Source organism: Etheostoma spectabile, chromosome 2, assembly GCF_008692095.1.
Source record: "Etheostoma spectabile isolate EspeVRDwgs_2016 chromosome 2, UIUC_Espe_1.0, whole genome shotgun sequence".
NCBI classification, from domain to species: Eukaryota; Metazoa; Chordata; class Actinopteri; order Perciformes; family Percidae; genus Etheostoma; species Etheostoma spectabile.
Window position 1 is genome coordinate 23137425 of NC_045734.1, and position 13379 is coordinate 23150803.

Genomic DNA, 13379 nt, shown 5'->3' on the forward strand with positions numbered 1-13379 from the left:
CTTGAGCTCCTCTCCTTGCCTCTCTACTAACTGTACATCCTCCTAGTTTTGAGGCACCCTCCTTTCTTTCTTGTTATCGCTCCCTGTGCGCTGCCCCAACCCCTCCTGTTCCCTGGCCCAATCCCCATCCGCCCACCATGCCACCTCCCTCCCTTCCACCCTTCTTTCTCTCCCTTTATCTCTTCCCTCACTCTCTCCATCCCCCTTTTGCTTCTCTTAGGGCGTTTTTCACTCTCTTCTGAGAGTCACACCTCATGAATTATTTACTTGTGCATCTGGGTGAGGGATCTTGCTGCATTCCATGACCGTTTACTGCTGAAAGATGGATGGATGGATGGATGGATGACAGGTGGTGGTTTCTGAAAGGCAAGAAGTCTTTTAAATGTGTAGGTAAGTGTCACAGATCGTCTGCTTCGCGCGCTCGCACTCTTCCAACACCGTCATCAGAAGGTGAGGACGGACAAACACAGCGAGCCAGAGAAGCATCATTTGAGCGGTAGCTATATATGTGAATATGTCTAAGAAGGCATTTGAGGTGTAGTTGTCATCTTATCCTATAAAAGTATTTTTATAATGTTAGGCCCTTTAAAGAAAGACATTTATCATACAGAGATGGCGAATATCTTTCAAGTAATCACCACCGGCAGTTCAACTGCACCATTTCTCGCAGCTGGGAAATACCTACCCCACACGTGCATGCATTAAAAAAATCCCTGACAGCTAGAAAACTGCCACGCCCCACTCTGCACTCCCAGGACTACACAACTCTCTGTTACCTCACACACAAACATGCACATACACACTTTCCTGCAAGCAAGGCTTTTTTTTTAACAATTTTTTTTTCTTCTTCACCACAATCGTAAAAGTGATATCAAACTAACATAAATCCAATGTCTGAAGTATGTTCTTTTCTTTTACAGTTGTTGTAATACCACCAATACCAATTAGCACATAAACCTTTACTCCAATCTCATCAGTGGACAATTTTATTGGCACATAAGCGGTGACATCCATAAAACATGTGAACGCTGTAACCACATTAACGCTGTAACCACGAAGCACAAGCCTTTTCATTTAAATCAGTGATGCGTGTTAGTGGTTATCAGCAGACTGGTTAGTACCATGCAAATGAACCAAGTAGCATATTGGAATGGCAGCAAATGACATGACGACATAAACATGAACTGTGCTAAATGCTTAAACATGCATTACAGTGATATTCTAATATTTGGATTATATACTATTTTATTGCTCTCAAAAAGTGTGTTGTGGCTTTACAGCAATACAAGTTTCAGGGGATTAGGTGCACATTTTTAGGGTATTTTTGTGTGCTGCTACAGAGCTGTCTGGATGATGCCACACCCTGCTCCATCCCTTAACAGGGACAGAGAGGGGGGTTGGTGGGAGAGTCTTTCCAGCTTCTGCACACACCGGGAGGAAGCGAGAAAAGCCATCACTGAGGTGTGAAAGGAGAATCCAACTGAATCCGAGAATCTTCATTACTATTGTAAACAGCATGTGAGCAGCTTTATATACATTGAATGTCAGGCAACGCGTACACACACACACACACACACACACACACACACACACACACACACACACACACACACACACACACACACACACACACACACACACACACACACACACACACACACACACACACACACACACACACACACACAGGGTGGTAATGGTAGATGGAGTGTGGTTTTGTGGAGATAGTCAGTTTAAATCTAAAAAGCAACTGGAAAAGGTGTAGCAAGTGACCAGATATCAGAGACAGCAGCAACAAGTTGCACAAGGTTTCTAGATTGGAATTGTCTGTAATAACATTTCATTGCACCATTTAACATTAGAGGGGGAGAGAGACACTTCATTTTCACATAGTGACATCTAACACAAGTGGATGAAATCAAATGCACTAGGAGAAAGTAGTAAAATTACATTGCAGGAATACTCTACTAAAAGTAAAAGTCTTTGTGAAAAAAATCAAAGCAGGAAATTGTAACAATAGTAGTTACTGTGTAGAAGGATGTTTTTAAAGGTGTAAAATAATGCTTTATTGTGTAAGCACTATAACGTTCAGATGATGCGTTTCCTTGTCTGGTTTCCCAGTGTATCCTGATCCTTTGCCTGTGTTATCGACCACGTTTTCCTGCCTGTTGGACCTGTACCGTTGCCTGCATTGTTCGTCGAACAATAAAACCACTTACCTTTCACCTCTGACTCTTGAGTTTTGCATTTGGGTCCGCCATTGTGGTCTGACACCAGGTGGCACTGAATGCATCACATTTTATGAGCTTGTGTGCAAATGAAGCTAACAGCCATCAGATAAATGTGGAGAAGTAAAAAAAAAAGTACAATATTTCCCTCTGACATGTAGTGGAGTACAATACATTAATTTATTAATTGTCGACCTCAATATCTCGTAGTCTATCTCACGGAAATAATTCAGTCCTCGCCCATCTTACTGCCGCATGTAATCTCTCAGATTTATTCCATTTCAATGTCAACACTAATAGGCTGCCATGAAGCATTAAAGCAGGCAGAAGAGATTGATTTTTCTTTCATTATTCCATCATTTCAAAATAAAAGCACTTCAACACAGCAGTAAAGTGATTCTATTCTATTCAAACACAAAAGGAAACAGTGGTACCTTTATGGTGGCACAGGAGCTGGACATCGCAATAATTCAATGCAGTGCAGCAGACTCGGTATAAATGACTATTTGAAGGAAACAGTTATAGATCTACAATCAATAACCTTTAGCCTGACACGTGATTCAGCCCTGGTCATCTGCATTTGTCAGGTAAGCGAGAAGGTGAATACAACAAAAGCTATATTAAGCATGCACAGTATAGTAACATTGCTGATTGTATTAAACATTGTCATTGACATTCAGTGACACCAAAAGGAGACATGTTGCAATGAGCTAGCACTGTTGGCCGCGCCCTGAGCTGCTGATGTTAATGTGTAATGTGTGTTTTATCTCCTACACCCACCAACCAACCACACCCCCAACTCTCCTTTACATGGAGTTACACCACCGCAATGTTTACAGCGCCCTGCTGCTTCTGCTGTGATCCCTTCTCCTTCTGTCCCACCCCTCATTACGGTCCTTGTTCTGCACAATAAACCTGCTGCTGAGTTATCACTCCTTCATTATATCCAGTGGATAAGCCGGGGCATGGAGAGAAAATCTTTTATAAGTGCATCTGAGCTTGCGAGAAATAACTTAGTCAAAGGTTAGAACGCAGATGTACAGATATTAAAATCTATGAGATAAAATACTGTATAAAACAGATTTAAAACAAATGAGTAATGCTGCCAGTGAGTGAACATGGCTCGTTTGAAAATACATTTTTTTTATTGAGTTGTGATTTTCTACTAACAGTCTCTTAGAAATGAAAACAGATACTGTGCTGACCCGAAAAAAGCACAGTAGGCAGTATGAGTGGGTTTCTGACAGAGAGATTAGAGATGAAAGATAATTATTCAGCACTATATAGGCATAAATCCAGCCTCAACAAAATGCTAAATGAGTAGTGCTTGTAGGAAAAGCATGACCAAGCAGACAGGTTAGAAACACAGCAGATCTATTTGTAACTAAAAAAATCAAAAAGAATCACTGGTTTCAGCTTCTCAAGTGTGAATATATTTCTGTTTTCCTTACTCTTCTATGAAAGAAAATTAAATATCTTTGAGTTTTTGACTATTAGTTGGACAAATCCACACATACGAAGGTATCACCATGGGCTCTATAGGAACATGTGATGTGAATTTGCTGACCTTTAATTGACAAAACAAATATTTGATTTATCAAGAAAATAATATAGATTAACTGATAATGTAAATAATCTTTTTTATTTGCGGCTCTGTTCTTTGTATTTGTCCAATGGATGCTTTGGTTGGGACACTCAAAACTGGGCAGGGGTTGCGTGGGACCAAAGTGCCACCAGCTGGGACAAAATGGTACATCTCTTATTACAAATAAAATATGCAATTCAGTTTAAAGTGCACACACAAACTTATGTATAAATAGAACTTCTTCATTTCTGAAAGAACATGATAATTACAGTTTAAATGCATTAAGTTTACCTAAGCTTCAATATAATGGAAATGATAATAGTTATGCATGGTACATATGCAAAAAGCTTATTTAGAAAATATTGGAGCAGAAATAAAACCTGTTTTAGGTTGTACATTAGGATTTAGTCAAATTTACCATGAATGTCGCAATTTACTCAAATTCCATTGAGTTCCAGCTGCTGGTGACGAGAGGCGGGACTTCGGCTCCACACAGGATGACGCTGCATCAATAAGCACCAATCAAGTGACCTGATTTCACACGGTTAGTGTTTTCCGTTTTTGAACCTCGCACATGCGCATTTCATTTTTAAAATGGCGGCCGTACAAGGTGGTCTGGCCGACACGAACGAAGAAAAAGACATAAAAACAGAACCATCAAACGATGGCTTTGGAAATAATAATGCCACCGACGGAAGAGTGCTCTCTACGTCTCCCGGTTCCAGTGCTTCGGCTGGAATTAATAAATCTGCGGCAGGAGCCCCGGAGGACCAGCAGACGCTGCTGGCCGTCCTGCAATTCCTCAGGAAGAACAAACTGACCGAGTCCGTCGAAATTTTGCGTCGTGAAGCGGGATTACCGGAGGATTCACTGGAACTGAAGGGGAGTGATTCCTCCGGTGCAGGTTCGGGGGGTGCTGCGGGCAGTGGGGACAAAGAAGGCGGGGATGCGAGCGCTCTTCTCAGCCGGGTGACCATCTCATCCTCGGCTGCAGCTCAGGCGCCAACTAAAGGTCCGATATAGAACTTGGCGTCTACTGTCGTTTTATTGTGTAAAACGCTATTGCGTTTCCTGTTGATAAAACATCCCCTACAAGTTAAAAAGTATTCCCTCCGTGTATAGCTATCACGTTTACGACTATAGAGTTACTACAGTCGTGCTTTCAACGACCCCGAAATACACAAACTTCACGATGGGGATCCAAATCCGCTTTCAGAGGCTCAGTTTAGGTTTAAAAAAAGTTTCACAAAGTTTGAATGCATTTAAAGGATGCTTGGTTTTATATTGTAGGCTACAGGTGTTTTTATGTTTCTGGTCATTAGGTGTCATTTGGCTTTAAGTTTTTTTTTTCAAGTTAAGCAATACAGTTAACTATTTTCCCATTTTAATGAGCCAAGTACCAATAATGCACTTTTGTTTAAATGTAACAGAAAATAAAGATACAAAACAAATTGTGCTTTATAGACATGCCTGTCATAACAATGTTACAAAAAGTCTGACAAAATACTACACAACAGTTAAAGTTTTCTCAGTTGTCATGGCATTGCCTTAGTTGTCGTCATGTCATCTGCTAAATTTAAAAGTGTTATAGAGCCATTTATTTATATTCATTACATATCTGTTAAAGTAATCTTTTTAAAAAGAAAAGCTAATACAGTATGCTGCAGGTAACCCATACCAACAGAATGCATATTCATTCAGCCTTCTTGTGTAACAGCTGCTGGGGAGGATCAGCCAGATGTCAACGTGGTGCTGTCAGCTTACAACCAGCAGGGAGACCCTCCGCTGTACCAGGTTTACTACAGCGGCCTGAAGAAGTTCATAGAATCGGTTTTGGACTGTCACAGAGCAGAGCTGTCCCAGCTCTTCTACCCACTGTTTGTGCACATGTATCTGGAACTGGTGTACAACAATCACGAAAGTGAGGCCAAGGCGTTCTTTGAAAAGTGAGTTTCCTTGTCATGATGTATGTCCTTCCAACTATTAACAGTAAACTTGATTTTGTTTTGGGTAGCATTAAATCCTGCACAGTTGATCAACTCCACGTTTTTTTTTTTTTGTTCTCCACCTCAGGTTCAGTGGTGATCAAGAGTGTTACTACGAAGACGACTTGCGTATTTTGTCCAGCCTGTCCAAGAGGGAGCACATGAGAGGCAACGAGACCCTGATGGACTTCCGCACCAGCAAGTTTGTCCTGCGTATCTCCCGTGACTCTTACCAGCTGCTAAAAAGGCACCTGCAGGAGCGTCAGAACAACCAGATCTGGAATATCATACAAGAGCACCTCTACATTGACATCTTTGATGGCATGCCGCGCAGCAAGGGCCAGATTGATGCCATGTCCGGCAGCTTGGCGGGAGAGGGCAAGCGAGAGGCCAACAAGGCTAAGGTTGGATTTATACACCCACACACATATATATGATGGCATCTTTGTTTCATCTACCCGTGCTTTTGTTTTTTTATCAACTGTGACATATTCCTGTTTTATTGTCATTCAATTAGGTTTACTATGGATTGCTGAAGGAACCGGAAATTGAGCTGCCTCTTGATGATGAGGACGAGGAAGCAGAGAATGAGGAGGGTAAACCCAAGAAGAAGAAACCCAAAAAGGACAGCATGGGCTCCAAGAGCAAGAAGCAAGATCCTAATGCACCTTCACAAACTAGGTAACGATTTTGATACACTGGTATATAGCTCTGTCTAAGAGAGTCCTTGTGGTCCATATGTTTTTGTCTCCATCCCCCAATGTTTACGGCCAGAACACTATGATTCATTAGAAGTTAGATACTGTGATCGGAGACATTTCAGTTGGAAAGTTATCGCATTTATACAAACTTTTAATTTGAAGGAAATGACTTATTCAACACAGTACAAGACACAACACACACACACACACACACACACACACACACACACACACCACACTACACATATACATTTACCGGTCAAAAGTTTGGGTCACTTACAAAATTTCCATACCACTCTATTATAGATAGAATACCAGCTGATCTGAGTGGGTGGCAGATCTTTAATCTACTGTTTGTTCCAAAGGCACATTCTGTTTACTTAATCTGATATAATTTTAAAAATCTAACTAGAAAAACATTGGAGAACCCTTTTGCAATTATGTAAGCACATAATGTAAACTGCTGCCCTGGTTAAAAAAAAACAAAAAAGCAATGCAACTGATCTCAGCTGGTATTCTGTCTAAAATGGAGTGTAATGGAAATTTCTAAGTGACACCAGACTTTTGACCGGTAGTGTGCAATGTTCAGTTATTAACTTACAAGCTCAGTTTGAAACTGTTTGTAGACCCACCAGTCAGTCACAGTTGTTTTTTGTTTTTTTGTTGATGTTCAGGATACCTCTTCCAGAACTGAAGGATTCAGACAAGCTGGATAAGATCATGTACATGAAGGAGGCCACCAAGAGGATCCGCCTGGGACCAGATAACCTGCCCTCCATCTGCTTCTACAGTTTTCTCAATGCTTACCAGGTAATAACCAAACTATCCTGTTGGTAATGGTTGCAAGTGGACAGTTAATTGCCCAATGACAGGAGTATTATTTCAAAATGTCCTCACCCTTTGCCCCGCAGGGTCTGACTGCAGTGGACTTCACAGATGACTCCAGCCTGATTGCGGGAGGCTTCGCTGACTCCACAGTACGGGTGTGGAGTGTTACACCGAAAAAGCTCCGCAAGGTCAAGTCTGCAGCAGGTCAGCGCATGACTGTGACCGCTGATGAATGATTGTGACCATCGCATATTCTGACTTTATAACACATATGATTCCCCCCCCCCCCTTTTCTCCCTCTCAAGACTTGAATCTGATCGACAAAGAGTCAGACGATGTGCTGGAGAGGATCATGGATGAGAAGACGGCCAGTGAGTCAAAGATCCTCTATGGACATAGTGGCCCGGTGTATGGCATCAGCTTCAGCCCAGACAGGTACAAATCATTTCACTGTTCATTTTCAACAGCTTCCATTATTATTGTCGGCCTGTGCAGGCACGTTAACAGTTAAACCGTGTATAGGGACCAGGGCCTGAAAGGCCTTTATTTTGGCTGGCCTCTTTACCCCAGTAAGGCGCCATCACATTTTTAGCTAAAATCCAAAAAAATGGTGGACTTCGTTGAAATGTAAAAGAACAACAGTTGCAAAACAAACCTAATAAATCACTCAATTCTCATTGGCAGGTAGATTGAACTTGCAATTGCTAAATTCACCCGCATTTGGCGGGTGGTCGTGTGTTAATTTCAGGGCTTGATAGTGACTTATATTATCATATTAATTATGAGAAGTAGAGGTCTAGTGTATTAAAAACAGGCACGTAGTGAAGAGCCCCCTGACTACTCTTTCTTTATGTGTATCTAAACATAACACAGGCAATTCCTGTTGACCTTCTCATTTTACTTTTCAGAAACTACTTATTGTCGAGTTCTGAAGATGGTACAGTCAGGCTATGGAGTCTCCAGACATTTACTTGTCTGGTGGGCTACAAAGGCCACAACTACCCAGTGTGGGACACCCACTTTTCCCCCCATGGGTACTATTTTATCTCCGGGGGACATGACCGAGTTGCCCGGTAAGAATTTGTAACAGAGGAAAACACACTGCCAATACACATCAGCACCTACAGATGTCCGTCATGGTCCTATTTTGTGCTTTTCTATCTAACAGTCTGTGGGCTACAGATCACTACCAGCCTCTACGGATGTTTTCTGGTCACCTAGCTGATGTCACGTGCACCCGCTTCCACCCCAACTCTAATTATGTGGCCACAGGGTCTTCTGATCGCACCATCCGGCTCTGGGATGTCCTGAACGGAAACTGTGTCCGCATCTTCACCGGTCACAAGGTCAGACGAGTCACCATAGTAGGGCCCTGATCTGTGCTTTCCCGTTCAGCACTAGGGCCATGTCGTGATTTAGACAAATCTGTTGACTCAACTAATGAATCTAGGCAGTTAACAAAATGATGTTGTTCATATTTTAGAAAATGTCATTCATGTTACATTTAGTTTGGTATCTGCATAGTTGATAATCAGTTTAGTTTGACACTTCACACACATCAAGCAAATATTGTGATGTGATTCCAATTATACATCAAAACTAGGTTGTCAATATATAAGATAAAGTAACCTAGCCTATTTACCATTAAATAAACTGTCTACGCCAATAGTGTCTGCTTGGAGCAACACATTTATCATTTCTGATGGGTACTATAAAGTAAGGCTGTTCAGAGAATTTTTCTTTACACCCACAGAGGGAAAGGTGCTTAAGGTTCACAGATTCATACTGCAGAGACAACTACTGAGCCACTCTTTTAACTCCTTCTTCTAGGGTCCTATCCATGCACTGGCCTTTTCTCCCAATGGGAAGTTCTTGGCTTCAGGAGCCACTGATGGCAGAGTTCTTCTGTGGGACATTGGTCATGGGCTGATGATTGGAGAGCTTAAAGGCCACACAGATACCATCTACTCGCTCCGGTTCAGCAGAGACGGAGAGATCCTTGCTTCCGGTGTGTGACCTACATCTCTTAATTTGACATCAGTTGAATATTTAACATACAGTTAAACTGAATGCATTTGCAGAACATAAAATCTAATTTAGAGAAAGATTCTTTCGAAAGACCATACCCCTGCGGTCGTTACACATCTATGTGGCTTCATTGTATTCAAATGAAGATTTGAGTAGACTTTCTGCAATTACACTACATTACACTTGCAGTGACAATGTTCATTGTTGTTATTCTAGGCTCAATGGACAACACGGTTCGTCTGTGGGATGCCCTGAAAGCTTTTGATGATTTAGAGACCGATGATTTCACAGCAGCTACAGGACACGTCCATCTACAAGATAACTCCCAGGAGCTTCTGCTGGGAACCTACATGTCTAAATCTACACCTGTTATACACCTTCACTTCACCCGCAGGAACCTGCTGCTGGCCACTGGGGCCTACAATCCATGAGACATTGAAGGAGGAAATAATCTATAGAAGTTTAAAATTAAGCAAACATCTGGTCCCCACAATCCACAGGTGACTGAAGAGGTTTGTGGTGCAGTTGTAATAAAACCAAACTGTATTATCAACATCACCTCTGCCAAGAAACTGGCTGTAAATGAAAATACAAATTAAATTAGCAGACTTCACTTCTGTTCTGGCCATAAATGAAGCTGATCTACTGCAGATGTCACCTCGCCATGCCAAGTGCCATTGTTGATGGAGGTTTTTTTTTTTTTTTTTTTTTAATATAAAAAATCACTGCCATGAGTACAGTTTGTTCAACACGTGGCTTACATTTCCGTATCTTAGTCTTTTATACTTGTGTAAATAAAAACACATTTTCTATGTTTTGGGCATACATTTTTTTATTGTTATTAACATAGGGAACACTCATTTTATTACAAGCATGTCCAGCTGCTTTCTCCACTCCCAGCTGTTATAAATGATGGTCAAAATAGATGCCTGTAAGGAGACAATAGGGGTTTTGAGTTAATTAAATTGAGCAATACTTTATGAAAATACAATGGATTTTGGAAACTAATAGGAAGGAGAGACTTTATTTCACGTACATGATCACTTTTCTGTGACAGCGGCCTGTTTCTTGGGCTTTAATTTGAAGAAAAGGCCAATGGCTAGTATGCTGGCATATGTGGCCAAAACACACTAAAGAGAAAAAAAAAAGGAGGCATGATGAGAAATTCATAGAGCGAGAGACAGTATGAAAATCTTTAATTAAAGTTAGGTTGCACACAACTCACATTCCTCCTTCCTGTGATTGTGTATGCATTGAAGTACTTTGCAAATCCAGTGAACTGATGCTGGGTTCCTGCGTCGTGTCCTCCCATGATGGATTGTTAGTGGTCCTATAACAAGGAGAACAGTGGTGATTGAGTCTGAAACGAGCAGTTGACTGACAGAAAATTAAATGTTGATAATTACACTTTAAAATTAAGATTCAGTCAAGTCATTTTAAAATCTATGGTAGCAATTCAAATATCTTTGGGACAAATAGGACATTTGAAGACGTCACCTTAGGCACTATTATGACCAAGAAATACTCGAAAAAGAAATCCTACTACTAAGATGACCTCTAAGTTGTATTAGTCAAACAGTATAGACTTTAATCAATGCACGGTGTTGACAACTTGACAGTAAGAGTGTGTGAAAACTAAGGCACACGTTAGTAAAATACTAGGAAACAATTAATTTTGACCCGCCGCACACAAAAAAAAACTTCTTTTTTTACAGTTGTAGCTAACGTGTCTGAATTTATTAGCGTTATTTCATAAGAGTTTGCAATTTTAATGGTGGTTGGGCTTGACATGCTTTCAAAAATATAAGGACATTTATACTGTCAAGATGACCCTCTTCAATTAAACAGTGTGGCTGACGAATGCAGTGGGCGTTTTGGTCAGACTGACTTTCATCGGTCAGTAACTGCATAAGTTAGCACATTGGTTAGCACACACACATACAGTAACGTTATTAGGGTTAAAGTTAGCTTCCTAGGTTAGCCTGCTAACGTTAGTTTGTTTAATTATCAGACCGCTTGCTAAATATTACATTGTCACACAGGCGTTCAAAGACCATATGGGTACTGACGATACTCAGCATTCTTAAAACCCAAGTGAATGCGCTAATAATATGTTTTTAAAAGTGTTATGACTTACCTTTAACACTCGACCCTTGTGCAAACAGAATGAGACGAGTGCCCTTCAGCAGAGAGAGGCCGCAATGCTAAATTCACCAGGAAATCCCGCCTACTCTGGCAATCCAAAAATACGTCAGCATTGGTCCAAAGTAATGTCAATCAAAGACGGTCGACTAAAACGACTACTGAATGACTAACAACGGCGTCAATCATTCTTTCTTATCTGTGATTGGATAAAGAATGAAAACGCCCATATGAGTTTTTCTTCCGGGTTACTACCATGCCGTGTTGCTGAAAAAACATGTGAGTTTTGCCGGAGATTTGATTTAAGGAAACATTTCATGTTAAACACTGAAAGAATCGTTTCATATTTGCTTAGATCAAAATTTGAGTTTGTCTCGATCTGAGTAAGCCTTTGGTCTGCTGGCAAACTTTCTTTGTGCTAAGCCCGAGTGGTAAAATATGAAAACGTTAAGTTGCTCATGTTGTCTCGTGCAGTTTGAGTGGTAACCTTATGTGCAGCAGGATTGCAACTGATCCTAATGGACTTGATTATCTTTTCCCAAGAAAGTGGTTAGCAAACTTCGATGTGCATGTCATGATTAAACCAATGTCCAATTAGAGAGCCGTGCTGGGGATTGTGACTCCCATGATATCATTTTTACGCATTTGTACAAATGTAATCAAGTCTCCAAGTCTCAAAAATAAAAACGATTATTTAACGTTGGATCCATGGGGCACATAATGGGTCTAATGGTTGGCTACATACAGGCATTCGTCACTTAGCATAAACTTACTTTTTGTACCATCAATAGATTAGAGGTTTGAAATGATTTGTTTATTGACAATATTTTAAATTTTCTTAGACGTCTGAAACAGCATCAAACATGGCATCAGTGGAGGAAGATTTCCCTCGAGGAGGAACAGCAAAGAAGCCCACAGAGAGTAAAATAGTGGTTCAGCGGACTGAAGTGGACAACTTGTTCCAGGTAGAGGTTCACTCTTTCCCATCCTTCTGTTCATACTGCTGTGGAAAAAAACCCTTAGATTTGTCTGGACAAGTCACTGTGTATAAATTATGAATATCCCCAAAGAGAAGATTATCACATAATATCAGTTGCTAAAATGCCACATTTCAGACAGAGGATAAATACTGTAATATTCAGACAGATGATAGGAGTATGTTAACAATAGTTTCCTGTTCTCTCGCAGTCGAACGAAAAAGCAGAAACCAAGAAAAGAAAAGGGGCGGTCAAAGATGACGGAAAGAAGCTCAAGAAGCCAAAGACGGGCAAAGGAGATGGTCTGATGCTAAATGCAGCAGCCAAGTGTGTGGAAATTCTACATATCAAGGTAATCCATATACAAAGAGCCAACTTGCGTTTTATATAATTTGTTGAATGTGTAAAACTACTGTGAATCAAAGAAGCATATTCAGCACTTTCTCTGACTTGATATGATTGTGTTTTGCCATTTTCCAGAATGTGAAGGAGGGTATCCTGATGCTGGGCTGTGTGAAGGAGGTAACTGACTTTGAGGTGACAGTCAGCCTGCCCTGTGGCATGCAAGGCTTTCTCAGCATCAAGAACATCTGTGACTCGTACACCAAGCTCCTCAGCGAACAACTGGAGTCAGCTGATACAGAGGTAGGCTTGCCGAGTGATCACTTGAGATGCAGTGGGCGATATCATTGATGACACACTTGAAACTGAAACATATGGGTTCCGATTTTTTTCAATATCTTTGTATAGGATGATGTTTTTGTGAGCTTTTTTGATTTTATTGGATCTTCTGGAGTTTTAGAATCAGACCATGAATTAGATTAAGGGCTCTTCATTGACCTTGTTATGCCAATAGTTTACTCATATGTCTGGATATTTTGTAATATCTAAGGTGTATCTTCTTT

At 40.8% G+C, this 13379-nt stretch overlaps 3 protein-coding genes across 6 annotated transcripts in view; 2 read left to right on the forward strand and 1 right to left on the reverse strand.

Moving 5' to 3' along the window:
• The first annotated feature begins 4385 nt into the window (after positions 1 to 4385).
• On the forward strand, positions 4386 to 10167 carry taf5 (TAF5 RNA polymerase II, TATA box binding protein (TBP)-associated factor). The gene is made up of 11 exons (XM_032543021.1): positions 4386 to 4825; positions 5531 to 5759; positions 5887 to 6202; positions 6316 to 6479; positions 7174 to 7309; positions 7411 to 7531; positions 7633 to 7762; positions 8236 to 8400; positions 8496 to 8673; positions 9158 to 9335; positions 9572 to 10167. The coding sequence occupies exons 1-11, from the start codon at positions 4408 to 4410 to the stop codon at positions 9784 to 9786; spliced, it is 2250 nt and encodes a 749-aa protein (XP_032398912.1). The 5' UTR covers positions 4386 to 4407; the 3' UTR covers positions 9787 to 10167.
• A 1-nt stretch (position 10168) lies between these two features.
• Positions 10169 to 11619, reverse strand: atp5md (ATP synthase membrane subunit k). The gene is made up of 4 exons (XM_032543140.1): positions 11493 to 11619; positions 10581 to 10685; positions 10392 to 10485; positions 10169 to 10284 (listed from the first exon to the last, which is right to left on the reverse strand). The coding sequence occupies exons 2-3, from the start codon at positions 10665 to 10667 to the stop codon at positions 10396 to 10398; spliced, it is 177 nt and encodes a 58-aa protein (XP_032399031.1). The 5' UTR covers positions 10668 to 10685; positions 11493 to 11619; the 3' UTR covers positions 10169 to 10284; positions 10392 to 10395.
• A 99-nt stretch (positions 11620 to 11718) lies between these two features.
• The window catches only part of pdcd11 (programmed cell death 11), a 22917-nt gene continuing 21256 nt past the window's right edge, over positions 11719 to 13379 (forward strand). For 3 of the 4 annotated variants that reach the window (XM_032542996.1, XM_032542986.1, XM_032543001.1), the window contains exons 1-4: positions 11719 to 11799; positions 12340 to 12462; positions 12686 to 12826; positions 12955 to 13119. In XM_032542996.1, the coding sequence (XP_032398887.1) occupies positions 11728 to 11799; positions 12340 to 12462; positions 12686 to 12826; positions 12955 to 13119 (501 nt within the window). In that variant the 5' untranslated portion in view covers positions 11719 to 11727. The remainder of the gene's footprint in view (positions 11800 to 12339; positions 12463 to 12685; positions 12827 to 12954; positions 13120 to 13379) is intronic. The other variant, XM_032543009.1, reaches the window with a different exon arrangement.

Excerpts from the sequence above, each read along its gene's own strand:
- taf5 (XM_032543021.1), top strand. The coding sequence starts at position 4,408 with ATGGCGGCCGTACAAGGTGGTCTGGCCGACACGAACGAAGAAAAAGAC. Across the intron at positions 4,826-5,530 it reads AGCTCAGGCGCCAACTAAAG|CTGCTGGGGAGGATCAGCCA; the intron begins GTCCGATATAGA and ends CTTGTGTAACAG. Across the intron at positions 6,203-6,315 it reads GAGAGGCCAACAAGGCTAAG|GTTTACTATGGATTGCTGAA; the intron begins GTTGGATTTATA and ends TCATTCAATTAG.
- atp5md (XM_032543140.1), bottom strand. The coding sequence starts at position 10,667 with ATGGGAGGACACGACGCAGGAACCCAGCATCAGTTCACTGGATTTGCA. Across the intron at positions 10,486-10,580 it reads CAATCACAGGAAGGAGGAAT|TGTGTTTTGGCCACATATGC; the intron begins GTGAGTTGTGTG and ends TTTTCTCTTTAG.